Source organism: Chiloscyllium plagiosum, unplaced genomic scaffold (genome assembly GCF_037043375.1).
Source record: "Chiloscyllium plagiosum isolate Xiang-an unplaced genomic scaffold, Cpla_swu_hap1 HiC_scaffold_13, whole genome shotgun sequence".
NCBI classification, from domain to species: Eukaryota; Metazoa; Chordata; class Chondrichthyes; order Orectolobiformes; family Hemiscylliidae; genus Chiloscyllium; species Chiloscyllium plagiosum.
Window position 1 is genome coordinate 73,889,339 of NW_028270151.1, and position 16,660 is coordinate 73,905,998.

General features: G+C 39.5%; 1 protein-coding gene across 2 annotated transcripts in view; it reads right to left on the reverse strand.

Moving 5' to 3' along the window:
- The window catches only part of uggt1 (UDP-glucose glycoprotein glucosyltransferase 1), a 143,844-nt gene that overhangs the window by 101,702 nt on the left and 25,482 nt on the right, over nucleotides 1-16,660 (reverse strand). For both annotated transcript variants that reach the window (XM_043701925.2, XM_043701924.2), the window contains exons 6-9: nucleotides 14,327-14,501; nucleotides 13,227-13,323; nucleotides 9,314-9,392; nucleotides 6,052-6,152 (exon numbers count right to left, since the gene is read on the reverse strand). In XM_043701925.2, the coding sequence (XP_043557860.2) occupies nucleotides 6,052-6,152; nucleotides 9,314-9,392; nucleotides 13,227-13,323; nucleotides 14,327-14,501 (452 nt within the window). The remainder of the gene's footprint in view (nucleotides 1-6,051; nucleotides 6,153-9,313; nucleotides 9,393-13,226; nucleotides 13,324-14,326; nucleotides 14,502-16,660) is intronic.

Here is a 16,660-nt window from a genome sequence, read left to right on the forward strand (position 1 = left end):
TACTTGTAGAAGGCAAATGGTCAACACCGTCAGTTCCATCAGAGCAACTAAGCAGATGGTGACTCAGTGGTTAGCACTGCTGCTTCACAGTGCCAGGTTCAATTCCAACCTGTCTGTGTGGAGTTTGCACATAATCCCAGTGTCTGCATGGCTTTCCTCTGGGTGCTCCGGTTTCCTCCCACAATCCAAAGATGTGCAGGTTGGGTGAATTGGCCATGCTTAAAACTGGCCATAGTGTTCAGGAATGTGTAGGTTAGGTGCATTAGTCAAGGGTAATTATAGGGTAAGGTAATGGGTTTGCGTGGGTCACTCTTTGGAGTGTCAATGTGGACTTGTTGGGCCAAATGACTTGTTTCCACACTGTAGGGGTTCTATGTAACCCATCTGTCGTTCTCAAAACTAAAAAAGGGAGCTTTAAAGGAATTGCAAGCCAATGTGAATTATTACAATGGGGTGGGGGAATGAGAACGTGCAGCAAGAATGACAAGCGTGTGACAAAATGAATATCTTCGTAATGACTTGGAGGTGCCAGAGTTGGACTGGGGTGAACAAAGTTAAAAATCACACAAAACCAGATTATAGACCTGATGAAGGAGCCGTGCTTCGAAAGATGGTGCTTCCAAATAAATCTGTTGAACTATAACCTGGTGCCGTGTGACTTCTAACTTTATCCTTCCAATAGTATTAATCACAATAGTGATTGGGGTCATCAAAACATCAATTTTGTATAACGGTGTAAGGTTCTTAAAGAGGAGTGCATTAAGCAGCACTCAGTAAACAGCTTTGGACCTTCAAGTAGTAAGATCGAACATCAAGGTCTCCCTCAGTCTTCTTAGTTACGCGTATCATACAAATGTAATTTATACCCAGTTGCTATCATATTTTAATAAGACTTTGTTCTGGTTAAGACCATCAGGTCATTTAACTAGGACAATAACACTGTAGATCCCTACCAGGAAACAGATTTTCTGTTCCTTCATAAAGTATAGAGATGTACAACACAGAAACAGACCCTTCAGTCCAACTCTGGTTCATCCATGCCAACCAGATATCCAAAATTAATCTAGCCCCATTTGCCAGCACTTGGCCCATACCCTTCTAAACCGTTCCTATTCATATACCCATCCAGATGCCTTTTAAGTGCTGTAATTGTACCAGCCTCCACCATTTCCTCTGACAGCTCATTCAATGCACGCACTACCCTTTACGGTCAAAAAGTTAGCCCTTAGGTCCCTTTTAAATCTTTCCCCGCTCACCATAAACCTACGCTCTCTAGTTCTGGACTCTCCCAACCCAAGGAAAAGACCTTGTCTATTTACCCAATCCATGCCTCTCATGATTTTATAAACTTCTATAAGATCATCCCTCAGCCTCCGATGCTCCAGAAAAAAAAGCCCCAGCCTAATCAGCCTCTTCGTATAGCTCAAATCCTTCAATCCTGGCAACTTCCTTGTATTTTTTTTTTTCTCTGAGACAAGGCAGTTACTGCCATTGCTGTTTGAGTTCATGTATCTCTGGATATGAGTGTGCGTCTCGTAAAAATTAACAAACAGCGAAATTCACAGTTGACGTTGGAGGAACCCGTGTGGGAGAGCTCAGCACAGGAACAGATAAGTGCATAGTTTTTAAAAGTAGAACCTTGCTGCAAGTCTACAGTAGTGAGTACAGATGGTTCTTTCTTGATTTTATATTTTATTGAGATCTGTTTCTTCATTAAATTTTTAAAATATAAATCGTAAGTAATAAGTTAGCCTGGAACACTTTTTAGAGCAAAAAAAAAGGGGTTCTATTTTCTGGGTCTGTAGATTGTGAAGGAGCAAGGATGGCCTTTAGTAGAATGATATGCTCTTCCTGTCAGATGTGGGAGTTTAAGGAGAATTTCCAAGTTACTGATGATTATGTCTGCAGGAAGTGTCTTTGGTTGCGAATCCTATCAAATTAGATGGATTGGTTGGAGCGGCTGTTAGAGGCAATGAGAAATTTACAAGAACTAAGGGGTGTGATGGATAGCAGTTACAGGAAGGGAGAAAAGCCGCAGACACATTCAGGTAGATGGGTTGACTCCAGGAAAGGTAGGAAGGGAGGTAGGTAGTGTAGGAGTCTCCTGTGGCTATTCTCATCTCAAACAATTATCTTGTTTTAGAAAATGGAGGGGGAGATAGACTCTAAGGAGAACATATCGCAAACAGCCAAGATTCTGGTATCAATACTGGCTCTAAAGTAATGAGGGGTAGGTCAGGTTCCAAGTGATCGATTGTGGTAGGGGACTCTCCAGTCAGAGGCACAGACAGATGCTTCTGCGGTCAGCAGCGAAAAATCAGAATGGTGTATTGCCTTGCTGACGCCAGGATGAAAAATATCTCAGAGAGGGTAGAATATTCTCAAAGGGGAGACCAGCAGGAGATCATTGTACACATTGGAACTAACGACATTGGAAGAGAAAGGATGAGATTCTGAAGGGAGAATATAAAAAGTTAGGCAGGAATTTTAAAAGGACATCCTCGATGTTAGTAATATCTGGATTAATTCCAGTGCTACAAGCTCGTGGGGTTAGGAATTGGAAGATGGAGCAGATGAATGCGTGGCTGAGGAGCTGGTGCAGGGGAGAAGGATTCAAATTTCTGGATCTTGGAAACTCTTCTGGGTAGAAGTGACCTGCACAAAGAGGACAGATTGCACCTGAATTGGAAGGGGACTAATACATTGGCAGGGAGATTTGTTGGAGCTGCTTGGGAGGATTTAAACTAGAAAGGTGGGGGACAGATGTTGGGGGGGGGGGGGGGCGGAACCCAGGGAAATAGTGAAGAAAGAGATGAATCTGAGACTGGTACAGTTGGGAAAAGCAGTGTGAGTCAAACAAACACACAGTCAGGGCAGGGAGGACAAAGTAGAGAACAAGTTAGGACTGATAAATTAGACTGCATTACTAACTAGAGGCCGAACAGGGAAGGCAGATGAACTGGGGATATGGTGAGCAACATGGACTGGAAGATCAAAGCAATTATAGAAACGTGGCTCAGGGATGGACAGGACTGGCAGCTTAATGTTCCAGGATACCAATACTATAGGAAGGATAGAAAGGCGGGGCAAGAGAGGAGGGGGAGTGGCGTATTTTATAAGGGATGGCATTACTGGTACATTTAGCGAGGATTTTCCTTGGAATACATCTAGGGAAGCTATTTGGGTGGAACTGAAAAATAAGAAAGGGATGATCACCTTATTGGGATTGTATAATAGACGTCCTACTAGTCAACAGAAAATTGAGAAACAAATTTGTAAGGAGATTTCAGTTATCTGTAAGAGTAATAGGGTAGTTATGACAGGGGATTTTAAATTTTCAAACATAGACTGTGACTGCCATAGTGTTAAGGGTTTAGATGGAGAGGAATTTGTTAAGTGTGTACAAGGAAATTTTCTGATTCAGTATGTGGAGGTATCGACTAGAGAAGGTGCAAAATGTAAGGCAGGGCAGGTGACCGAGGTGTCAGTAGGGGAGAACTTTGGGGCCAGCGACCATAATTCTATTAGTTTGAAAATAGTGATGAAAAAGGATAGACCAGATATAAAAGTTGAAGTTCTAAATTGGAGAAAGGCCAATTTTGACAGTATTAGACAAGAACTTTCAAAAGTTGATTAATGGCAGATGTTCGTGGGTAAAGGGACGGCTGGAAAATGGGAAGACTTCAAAAATGAGATAAAAAGAATCCAAAGATAGTATATTCCTGTTAGGGTGAAAAGGAAAGGCTGGTAGGTGTAGGGAATGCTTGATGACTAGAGAAATTGAGTTTTGGTTAAGAAAAAGGAAGCATATGTCAGGCATAGACAGTGCAGTAGGAGCACACTTAAGAGGGAAATCAGGAGGGCAAAAAGGGGACATGCAATAACTTTGGCAAATAGAGTTAAGGAGAATGCAAAGGGATTTTATGATTAAGGGTAAAAGGGTAACTAGGGAGAGAATAGGGCCCCTCAAAGATCAGCAAGGCAGCCTTTGTGTGGAGCCGCAGGCGATGGGAAAGATACTAAATGAAGATTTTGCATCAGTGTTTACTATGGAAAAGGACATGGAAGATATAGAATGTGGGGAAATAGATGGTGACATCTTGAAAAATGTCCATACTACAGAGGTGTTGTTGCTGGATGTCTTGAAATGTATAAAAATGGATAAGTCCCCAGGACCTGATCTGGTGTACCCTAGAAACTCTGTGCGATGCTAGGGAAGTGATTGGTGGGCCCCTTGCTGAGATATTTGTATCATCGATAGTCACGGGAGAGGTGCCGGAAGACTGGAGATTGGCTACTGTGGTGCCACTATTTAAGAAAGGTGGTAAGGAAAAGACAGGTAAATATAGACCAGTGAGAATGACGTCGGTGGTGGGTAACGTGTTGGAGAGAATGCTAAGGAACAGGATTTACAGGCAATTGGAAAGGCAAGCACTGATTAGGGAGAGTTAGCATGACTTTGTGCATGGGAAATCATGTCTCACGAACTTGATTAAGTTTTTTTGAAGAAGCAACAAAGAGGATTGATGAGGACAGAGTGGTAGATATGATCTATATGCACCTCTGTAAGGCGTTTGACAAGGTTACTCATGGAAGATTGGTTAGCGAGGTTAGATCTCATGGAATACAGGGAGAACTAGCCATTTGGAGACAGAACTGGTTCAAAGGTAAGAGACAGAGGGTGGTGGTGGAGGGTTGCTTTTCAAACTGGAGTCCTGTGACCAGTGGAGTGCCACAAGGATCGGTGTTGGGTTCACTACTTTTCGTCATTTATATAAATGATATGGATGTGAACATAGGAGGTATAGTTGTTAAGTTTGCAGATGACACCAAAATTGGAGGTGTAGAGGACAACGAAGCAGGTTACCTCAGTGTACAACAGGATCTTGATTAGATGTGCCAATGGGCTGCGGAGTGGAAGATGGTGTTTAAATTTAGATAACTGTGGAGGTGCTACATTTTTGAACAGCAAATTAGAGTAGGACTTATACACTTAATGGTAAGGTCCTAGGGAGTGTTGCTGAACAAAGAGACCATGGAGCAGGTAGATAGGATAGTGAAGATGTTTGGTATTCTTTCCTTTATTGGTCAGAGCATTGAATATTGCAGTTGAGGTGTCATGCCTCTGAGTCCCACCCTCCTACATTATTCGTTTAAATCCTCCCAAGCAGCTCTTGCAAATCTTCCTGCCAGTTTATTAGTCCCCTTCCAATTCTCGTGCTATCTGTCCTTCTTACACAGGTCACTTCTAACCCAGAAGAGATTCCAATGATCCAGAAATGTAAACCCTTCCCCCCCCCCGCCAGCCACGCATTCATCTGCTCTATCCTCGTATTCCTACCCTCACTATCCCATTGCACTGGAAGTAATCCAGATATTACAACCCTCGAGGATCTCCTTTTTAAACTCCTACCTAACTTTCTATATTCTCCCTTCAGAATCTCAACCTTTTCCCTTCCTATGTCGTTAGTTCCAATGCGTACAATGACCTCCTGCTGGTCCCACTCTCCTATGAGAATATTCTGCACCCTCTCTGAGATATCTTTGATCCTGGCACCAAGGAGGCAACACACCATTCTGATTTTTCGCTGCTGGCCTCAGAAACGTTTTCTATGCCTCTGACTGGAGAGTCCCCAATCACAATCGATTGCTTGGAACCCGACAAAACGCTTATTACATTAGAACCAGTGTCGATATCAGAAACTTGTCTAAAGGCCATCTTTGCACCTCAAAAATCTACTAAAAATAGCAGTCTTACTGCTCTAAAAGACACTGCTCCAGACTAATTTAGTAGCTATCTTTCATATTTTAATATTTTAATCAGATGGATCTTATACAATGATGCGCTGTGGTGAGCATCATATAACAATGAGGACCTGATTTTGTGGTTTCAATTGCCTACATCAACATGTTCTTTGAAAATAAACTGGTGTTTGCATCACACAATTTAAGAATGTGTACAAGCTTCATAATTAAATGAACAAGTTGTTTCCAGGAGACACTGACAATTTTATGACAGCTCAAAATCTGACAACATTGCTCTCAGCTCACCTTGCAGCTGCCAGACTTTGAGAGGTGCCATCTCATTTGTGCTTTCAATCAGGTGCTTCCTCAGTTCCTGGAGTTGCTCCTTGATCTCAGGATACAGCTGTCTACCAAGAAAGAAGCAAAACTGCAATTACTATAAAAGAAATTTACCAATAAGACAGTGGCACAAAGTTGCAAAACTTCACTGTACTTCAGGTCATAGAGTCACAAATGTACAGCATGGAAACAGACCCCTCAGTCCAACCTGTTCATGCCGACCAGATATCCCAATCCAATCTAGTCCCACCTGCCAGCACCCAGCCCATATCCCTCCAAACCCTTCCTAGTCCTATTACCACCCAGATGCCTTTTAAATGTTGCAACTGTACCAGCCTCCACCACTTCCTCTGGCAGCTCACTCCATACATGTACCATCCTCTGTGTGAAAACGTTGCCTCTTAGGTCTCTTTTATATCTTTCCCCACTCACCCTAAACCTATGTCCTCTAGTTATGGACACCCCAACCCCAAGGAAAAGACTTTGTCTATTTATCCTATCCATACCCCTCATGATTTGTAAACCTCTATGAGGTCACCCCTCAGCCTCTGATGCTCCAGGGAAAACAGCCCCAGCCTATTCAACCTCTCCCGATAGATCAAATACTCCAACCCTGGCAACATCCTTGTAAATCTTTTATGAACCCTTTCAAGTTTCACGACATCTTTCCAATAGGAAGGAGACCAGAACTGCATGCAATATTCCTACAGTGGTCTAACCAATGCCCTGCACAGCCGCAACAGGATCACCCAACTCCTGTACTCAATACTCTGACCAATAAAAGAAAGCATACCAAACGCCTTCTTCATTACCCTATCTACATGCGACACCACTTTCAAGGAGCTATGAACCTGCACTCCTGAGGTCCTTACCATTAAATGAATAAGTCCTGCTAAGATTTGCTTTCCCAAAATACAGCACATCACATTTATCTAAATTAAACTCCTCCTGCCACTTCTCAGCCCATTGGCCCATCTGATCAAGAACCCATTGTAATCTGAGGTAACCTTCTTCACTGTCGACTACACCTCCAATTTTGGTGTCATCAGCAAACTTACTAACTGTACCTCTTATGCTTCCATCCAAATTATTTATGTAAATGACAAAAAGTAGTGGACCCAGAGCGATCCTTGTGGCACTCCACTGGTCACAGGTCTGTAGTCTGAAAAATAACCCTCCACCACCCTCTGTCTTCTACCTTTGAGCTAGTTTTGTATCCAAATGGCTAGTTCTCCTTGTATTCCGTGAGATCTAACCTTGCTCATCAGTCTCCCATGGGGAGCCTTGTTGAACACCTTACTGAAGTTCATATAGATCACATCTACTGCTCTGCCCTCATCAATCCTCTTTGTTACTTCTTCAAAAAACTTAATAAAATTTGTGAGGTATGATTTCCCATGCTGACTATCCCAAATCAGTCCTTGCCTTTCTAAATACTTGTACATCCAGTCCCTCAAGATTCCCTCCAACAACTTGCCTACCACTGACGTCAGGCTCACTGGTCTATAGTTCCCTGGCTTGTCCTTACCACCTTTCTTAAACAGTGGCACCACGTTAGCCAACCTCCAGTCTTCTGGCACCTCACCTGTGACTATCGATGATACAAATATCTCAATCAGAGGTCCACCAATCACTTCCCTAGCTTCCCACAGAGGTCTAGGGTACACCTGATCAGGTCCTGGGAATTTATCCACCTTTACATGTTTCAAGACATCCAGCACTTCCTCCTCTGTAATATGAACATTTTTCAAGATGTCACCATCTATTTCCCTACATTCTATATCCTCCATGTCCTTTTCCACAGTAAATACTGATGCAAAATACTTGTTTAGTATCTCCCCCATTTTTAAGGGGCCCTATTCTCTCCCTCGTTACCCTTTTGTCCTTAATGTATTTGTAAAAACCCTTTGGATTCTCCTTAACTCTATTTGCCAAAGCTATCTCATGTCCCTTTTTTGCCCTCCTGATTTCCCTCTTAAGTATACTCCTACTGCCTTTATACTCTTCTTAGGATTCACTCGATCTATCCTGTCTTTACCTGACATATGCTTCCTTTTTGTTCTTAACCAAACCCTCAATTTCTTTAGTCATCCAGCATTCCCTATACCTACCAGCCTTTCCTTTCACCCTAACAGGAATATACTTTCTCTGGACTCTTGTTATCTCATTTCTGAAGGCTTCCCATTCTGAAGGTACGGTTTCCAGCCGTACCTTTGCCTGCAAACATCTGTGCCCAATCAGCTTTTGAAAGGTCTTGCCTGATACTGTCAAAATTGGCCTTCCTCCAGTTTAGAACTTCAACTTTTAAATCTGGTCTATCCTTTTCCATCACTATTTTAAAACTAGTGGCCCCAAAGTGCTCCCCCACTGACACCTCAGTCACCTGCCCTGCCTTATTTCCCAAGAGTAGGTCAAGTTTTTTGCGTCCCTAGTAGGTACATCCACATACTGAATCAGAAAGGTAGCCCTCGGTACTGAATCCAATAATTATTGAAGTTCTTCTTTATACCACTGTTCATAAACACAATACCTTTGAGTGTAACCTTTAAAAAGGGATCAATACTTCTATACAATTTTAATATATAGTAATAATTATGCGTTAACGCTTGGGAACTTCCACTTCCCAAAATGTAAAAATAATTTATATCAACCTCAACTGACAAGAGGTTAAAGGTAAGCACAAGAAAGTTCCAAAGTTGTCAAAAATATTATTTTCAACTCTTAATACAGAAAATAGATTAACCTCATCTTTCCGTCTGTATTATTTGACTGGATTCAGTGTGTGCCATAATTGGTATTCCCAAGGTTGAAATGGGATGAAATTGCTGGCTAACATTGATCGCTACTTAGCTATATAATTTCCAGTTTGATCATAACCAGATATTGATTCTGTTCACATTTGTAGAGGAACTAATTATCAGTGTATTTTGTGCATTATTTTCTCTATAGGGAGATACCTATAATCTCTACTTCACTTGAAACAGTTTGATTTTGTAGCTTAATATTTAGACTACCAGCTAGCTTTGTGCAGGCAATCTGTGCAGGTGAACCACTTTAAAGTAAAATAAATCTTAAGGTAACAAGTGCCACTAAAATAAAATTCCTTAACTGACATTTACACATAAATGTGCCTTATTTCTTTGAAGATCATCAAACTACTTGTTAGAATATGGGCAAATGGTTTGAGGCAAATTTCATAGCAACCCAATTTCTTTAAGCAGATTCTTACTTCAGCTTTCCGAAGAGGAAACCTTGGACTTCATCAACAGGATCATTTTCATTTATCACAGTGGCATTTAGTTCAGAGCCTGTAAGACAATGTTAAAAAAAAAGGGTAGAGGTGAGGGCTAAAAGCAAAATACTGATGCTGGAAATCCAAAGCAAACAAAATGCTGGAGAAACTCAGCATGTCTATGGAAAAAGCAAGTCCGATATGACACAAAACGTTAACTTTGTTTCTGTCTCTACACATTACCAGCACCTGCAGAATTTCTGTATTTATTTCTGGGGCTAAGGGAATTTGCTGATGGGTACAATGACAGAAGAACTGTAGTGGATGTTCAAAAAAGAATTTAACATGATACAGTAACAGTTTACATGCTGAAGGGTCAAGAGCTCTCCTGCCAAAAGGAAATCTTGAATGATTAAAGAGACAACATGAAAAGTAAAAAAAACACACAAAAGTCAAAAAAAAAGCACAGATCCTTGTAAAGGGAAAGGATACAAAGTATGGCAGAAGTTGACAAAATAAGTAACAGCTACAAAAGGGAAAATGAAAATTACAAGGGAAAGCAAACTCAACACGAAAAATATTTCCAAAACCGTAGGAAACAGAGGGTGGACAGGAGCAACAGCATTTAAAAAACACAATACCAGTGACATTGTCAATGAAGAAAATGTTCTTAGCAGACATATCGAATAATTACTAATTACGATAAAGAGGTCAGTGTGCCAAAAATTCCAAGAAAAGTAGCATTGAATTAGGAACAAGCATTCACCAAAATTAATGCAATCAAAATACCATTGCTAAACAAAATAATGGCACTAAAGTGTGACAAACCCAGAGAAAGTAGGTTTTTATTTCAGGTCTTCTGAAGAACTGGATGAAAACATGGCTGATACCCCAACTATAATCCTCAGAGTTTTCTCGATTCAGAAACCATAAACTTTAAAAACTATATTTCACTTCAGTATCAAGCGTAAGAGTGGGAAATCAAGGAACCATTGGCAAGTTCACCTAAAATCCATTGTCAGGAAATCAATTGCATCTATAATTAAGTGTACAATGGATGAACACTGAATATTTTCAGCTGATCTGCGACCAGACATGTATATCTAAAAGGTAGGTCAAGTCTCGTGAATCTGATTCTTTTTTTTTTAAAAAGTGTCTTAAGTAATCGAGACAAGGAATGGCAATCAATGCTGTTTCTAACAAAATTCCAGAACATATTTGATAAAGATACTGTTAGTTGAAGCTTAAGCCCATGAAATAAAGAAAATGATTGATGAGGAATTTTACTGAGCAGCAGGAGAAACAATAGGCATAAATAAAAAAATACTCATTAGCTGGATGTGACTTATGATACCTCATAGGGACCTGTGCTGAGGTGTCAACTAGTCACTGCATTTACTAACAACTTAGATAACAGGAGAGAAAAACACACATTTGCCAATTACACAAAGATAGTTGGCATTTTAAACAGTGAAAATGGGAGCATAAAATTGTGAAAATATTAATAAATTAATTGAATCGACAAAACTGTGGTAAATAAATTTCAATATAGGCAAATGTCAGGTTACACATTGTGAACATGCAAGAGGGTTAGAAAAGGGTATTTTATCAGCAATGTAAAACTAGAAAGACTGGAGGTCCAGGTAGAATACATAGATAATATAAAATGTCTTCAACCAATACAGAGAAAAAAACAAAGAGTTTAATGGAATGCTGACTATTATATCTTGAGTACTGAAGTAAAGGTGTCAGATTTCACACTTCAGTTATAAAATGCAATCATTGAATACTGCTCAGCGATAGATTACATTTGTAGAAAGGGCCATGAATATAAGGTAATCCCCCAGACTGTTCAGTTCCTGACCAGTCATCAGCAGTTAGAACTTAACAAGTTCAACATAAAAACAAATTTCAAATCCTAATCTTTTTAAAAGTTTGTTATTTTGTTTGTTGACAAAAAGAGAATAAATCCTTCTACTAAAGTCATACTTGCTTTAAATCACTTACATATTTACAACTCTGTAGTTTTGGGTCAATAAATCATTATCTTGATCGAGCTTTTTTGAAGTAACAAATGGGATTGGTGAAGGCAGAGTGGTGGATGCGATCTATCTGGACTTCAGTAAGGCATTCAACAAGGTTCCTCATGGTACACTGGTTAGCAGAGTCAGGTCTCGTGGGATACAGATAGAATTAGCCATATGGATACAGAACTGGCTCAAAGGTGGAAGACAGAGGGTGGTGATGGAGGGCTGCTTTTCAGACTGGAGGCCTGTGCCTGGTGGTGTGCCACAAGGATTGGTACTGGGTCCACTGCTTTTCATCATTTATATAAATGATTTGGATGTGAACATAGAATGTATAGTTAATAAGTTTGCAGATGACACCAAAATTGGAGGTGTAGTGGACAGCGAAGAAGGTTACCGCAGAGTACAATGGGATCTTGATCAGATAGGTCAATGGGCTGAGGAGTGGCAGATGGAGTTTAAATTTAGAATCAGGGCAAAACCTATACACTTAATGGTAAGTCCTAGGGACTGTTGCTGAACAAAGAGATCTTGGAGCACAGGTTCATCGCGCCTTGAAGTGGAGTCTCAGGTAGATAGGATAGTGAAGAAGGCATTTAGTATGCTTTCCTTTATTGGTCAGAGAATTGGGTATATGAATTGGGAGGTCATGTTGCAGTTGTAGAGGACATTGGTTAGGCCACTTTTGTAATATTGTGTGTAATTCTGGTCTCCCTCCTATAGGAAGTGTAACTTGAAAAGGTTCAGAAAAGATTTACAAGGATGTTGCCAGGGTTGGAGGATTTGAGCTATATGGAGAGGCTGAATAGACTGGGGCTGTTTTCCTTGGCGTGGAGGCCGAGGACTGCCCTTATAGGTGTTTATAAAATCATTAGGGGCATGGGTAGGATAAATAGTCAAGGTATTTTCCCTGGGTTGGGGAGTCCAGGACTAGAGGGCATAAGTTTCGGGTGAGAGGGGGAAGATTTAAAAGGGACCAAAGGGCCAATGTTTTTAAACATGGACTAATGCCTGTATTGAATGAGCTGCCAGAGGGAGTATAAGAAAGTGAGGACAGCAGATGCTGGAGTTCAGAGTCGAGAGTGTGGTGCTGGAAAAGTACAGCCGGTCAAGCAGCATCCAAAGAGCAGGAGAATCGACGTTTCAACCATAAGCTCTTCAGAGGAAATGGTGGAGGTTGGTATAATTACAACAACATTTAAAAGGCATCTGGATGAGTATATGAATAGGAAAGGTTTAGAGGGATATGGGTCAAGTTCTGGCAAATGGGACTAGATTAATTTAGGTTGCTGGTCAGCACTGACATTTTGGACCATCTCCGTACTATGCAACTCAATGATTCTAAATGTCAGTCTGAAAATATTAAATCCTAAAATCAAATTAATTTCATTTGCACTCCTTTTCAAAGGAAGGTAATGCTATTTGCAAAACACTTTGAAAGCCTGGTATTCGATTAAAAGCAACACCCAGTCCAACATTAAGCTATCTAAATCCTGGTTCAATTCGAAGTCTTCATGAATTGAGTTGAATTCATCCCAGCTGAGTAACAGTTTGAATGCTACATCTGACCTCATCATCCCCTATTCTCACTGAAGGTGTAAGAACTTACCAACTCTTGTTTGATGCCTTTCATAGACTAGCAGCTGTCAGTATTCAGAATAACCTACTGTCATTCCATCAGCAGTCAATGCTGTAATTTTTGATTATTATGAAGCTGCTTCAGCAGTAATAGACTATGAATATCATTGCATCAAGCTCTAATTTGAAAATTAATCTTGATATGAAAATAAGAAATTTATACAAGTTTGAGTACACAAGTTAAATAAAATACTTGCTATTATAGTAATGTTGAAATTGTACAGAATGTGAATTATTTCAATGACCTGTCACTTGCGTGTCATCTTTGGCCTTATATTCGGTGCTTTTAATGGCAAGCTCAACTCCATAACCAGAAAGGAAAACCTTATCCTTACTTGGATTCTGTAAATAAAAATTCAAAAAACATGCAATAAAAACAAATGAAATCATACAAACTTTAAGCATTTGCTTATTTTGTAATTATTTATTTGCCAGCTAGGCAAAAATTGAATAATGTAGGAAATTTCATGTTTTTAAAATGTTTTGTCGACAGAGAACTCATTTCCATTTGGACAAGTTTGTCATGACACACTTCCATGGCCATCATATCCTGATAGGAGACTTGAACTGAGATTTTCTGGCCAAGAGGTAGGAACACGATAACTGCGCAACAAATCCTGAGCATTACTTTAATAAATTATATATTAACAAGTTTAATATTAGTATTACTCTGATTAATAGTAATTAAATGTATCAGATAACTAACTCCTTCTTACTTTACAAAGAGACACCAGTTATACTATTACTGAATGGAAGGGACAGCCAGATGTGTGCTGTCTTCAATTAGTCATTCCTTCAGTCTCCATCCAACTGACTCAAAAGCCTTTTATCACATCACAAGACTGAATACAACATTGAATACCTAATTACTTATGCTCTGTCAATATTTAACCCTTAACTCTTTCTTTGTACATTATAAAATACAGACAATGACTTGCTGCTGCTATCCACCTAACAAAGAGGCTCAAATAAAACGAAACCGTACAACTTGAACTGTAGGAAAACTCAGATAGCTCTGTCAATGGAGCTAGGGTTAGTGTCAGCACCCTGCATCAAAGTCCTCCTATGGAATGGTCATCTTGGCAAGGCATTAGAGTGACCCATGGAATCATCTGCCAGGAAGGGTACAATGGTGTAAGCAGAGGCAGGACAGAAAATTGTCACAGTAAAATACGGTCATTAACAAGTATATCACTTTTTTGGCAAGTGAAACTTCTCCAATCCTAATGATAACCACTTTCACAATACTTAAAATGAATTCCCCAGATAGGAAGAAATGAACAAGGATTGAGTATTAATAAACTTGCAAATTAGGAATAATCACGAAGCGGGTTGTTTTACTTACAGCAACATAATGTCTGAGGACATAGTTGATATTTCCAACATCAGATTTAGAACGAAGGAGTTTGTGGAACTTGGAAAATTCTTTGGTACCGATCTCACCATAAAGAATTACAACTGGAAGTTCGGGCCTTAAAGATGCATCAATGTGATCGCCTTTAAACAAATAAGGCTTGGGTCTGATATAAAGAAAAAAATCAGAATTAAAAATATTGACTAAGCTCCAAGTAGAATTACATCAAATAGTTCTCTTCAAAGGACTTTGATAAATTAGTTAATTTTATTAAATATTTCAAAGAGTTTTTCCATTGTAGAAACCATTAAACTATTTTGTTTTCATAATTGTATAATTAAAACCTAAGATATGACTTTCAGACCCAATTTGAAGATTTATAAAAAGCAAGTCAAAAAATAACAAAAATAAACTCTTATAAATAGTTTATCCTTGAGCTATCATTCCCTGAAGGCTGCCATGTCCTTTAGGATGTGGTTAGATTGCTGCTCCTCAAAGTTATTGTTCAGGTGCAGATTTGAGACAGTAAATGTGGGTTTCCAGTTCAAAAAAATCAGCCATCAAAATGAACCAATCTTGTGCTCATCACAACAGCAACTGATCAACTGATTTAGTTTTTGAATTCAGGATAATTGTTTTTTCCTCTGAAGTATTAATCCCAAATTCAATTCATCCAACTACAGTAGAAATTAGTTAACTCAAGGGACAGCACCTGGGACAACCCTGCTCCGCATCAGTGCATGTCATGATTATGGTGCATTTTCCCATTAAACTTACTGGAACAAATATAAAGCTGTACTGAGGTGCAATCAGATGAAAAGATGAACTGGAAATTTACAAACTCATCTTCATATTGACATTGGAGTAAAATATCTCATTGACAATGATTACTATATTTATCATAAAATCTCATCTTATTGACTCACAGAATCATATACCCTTTCAATGGCCCATTTTATTTAATATTGTCACTCCAAGATAGTATAATTGTTTTAATTTAATTGGTTTAATTTAAAGACGGTTAAGAACCTACTCATGTGAAGTATGCTTCGTCATGCTTCCTTAGCTCACACTACAGATGCCCAAGCGTGCTTGTAAGGCTATTGTAAAACAATGCCATTGAAATATTGACAGCAGTTTTGAAATTTAACCTTTCAACATAGTGTTGGAAAATATCCACATATGGATACTTATTTTCATAGTCCAACGTTTCTATTTAACACAAATAAGAATGACAATTTGGTACATGAAACTACCAAATAATCTGAAACCTTCTCACGCTACAACTCAGAAAATATAGAAACTAGCCTTTCGGCAGGGAATAAATCAAAGTTTGTTGAATGGTAACTTCAAAGTGGAGTGGTCTGTAGCATTAATGTTCGGACCTTGAAAATTAAAAACCAGTTGATCTTTTGAGTCTCTGCTCACGAACAGCTACAGTATTGTCAGAGACACAAAGCAGATTCAGGACTCCAAACCTCCAGAGGCTTTGCTCTGGAAGTGGGAAGATTGGAAATTTGGCTATTTGTTAAATTTGTGAAAGGAAGTGAAGAAGCAATGAAAAGCTGAGGATGGATTAAGAGGGAGTCAAGGCAGGGTTGAGCTGGAAGAGAGGCAATGGCGAGGAGGCTATATCATTGACCAGAACCTCAGCAATTGGTCAATATGGCCAAAAGGAAGCAGGAGACCAGAGCCTGCAGATTAAACTTGAAAGAAGCAGGGAGCGTGGAATTTGACCATATGGTCATTATTGGGTTAGAAGTGAGGCATTGGAACGGGCATAGTTGTTTAGCAACCTTTTTAAGTGATAATGCATTAAGAAGCATAGATTAACACGTAGTGTACAGAGGAACAGCAAAAACAGCCATTGATTTGAAAAAATAGATTTGTCCAGATATGAACCAGATAGATATAGTCAGGTACCACTCACAACATAGACTTTTATGTCAACAAGCATCAAATATTGTGACACAAGCACCTGAAATAAACAAACAATCAACAGAACGGAGCCTCAACATAGGAAGGAAAGAACAATAAATTTAAAATAGTGATCATTGCTGACTCTCCACCCCTTTTCAAAGTCAGACAGGATAGCTCTTAGCGGATGTCATGAGGTGGGTATTCGGCAAGTTCCAGACCCAGATGAAAAGCAAAGATAAGAAGAATATGAAAAATGACATTGATTTTCCAATCAATCTGGAAGGGAAAGAGAAACTCGTATGGTGGTTGGAACCTGGTGGAATTCCTGCAATTGAATGAGTCTTGGTGACTTAGACAAAGTCAATCAATCGTTTGGTGGATGCTGGACATGTGAAACCATGAGCT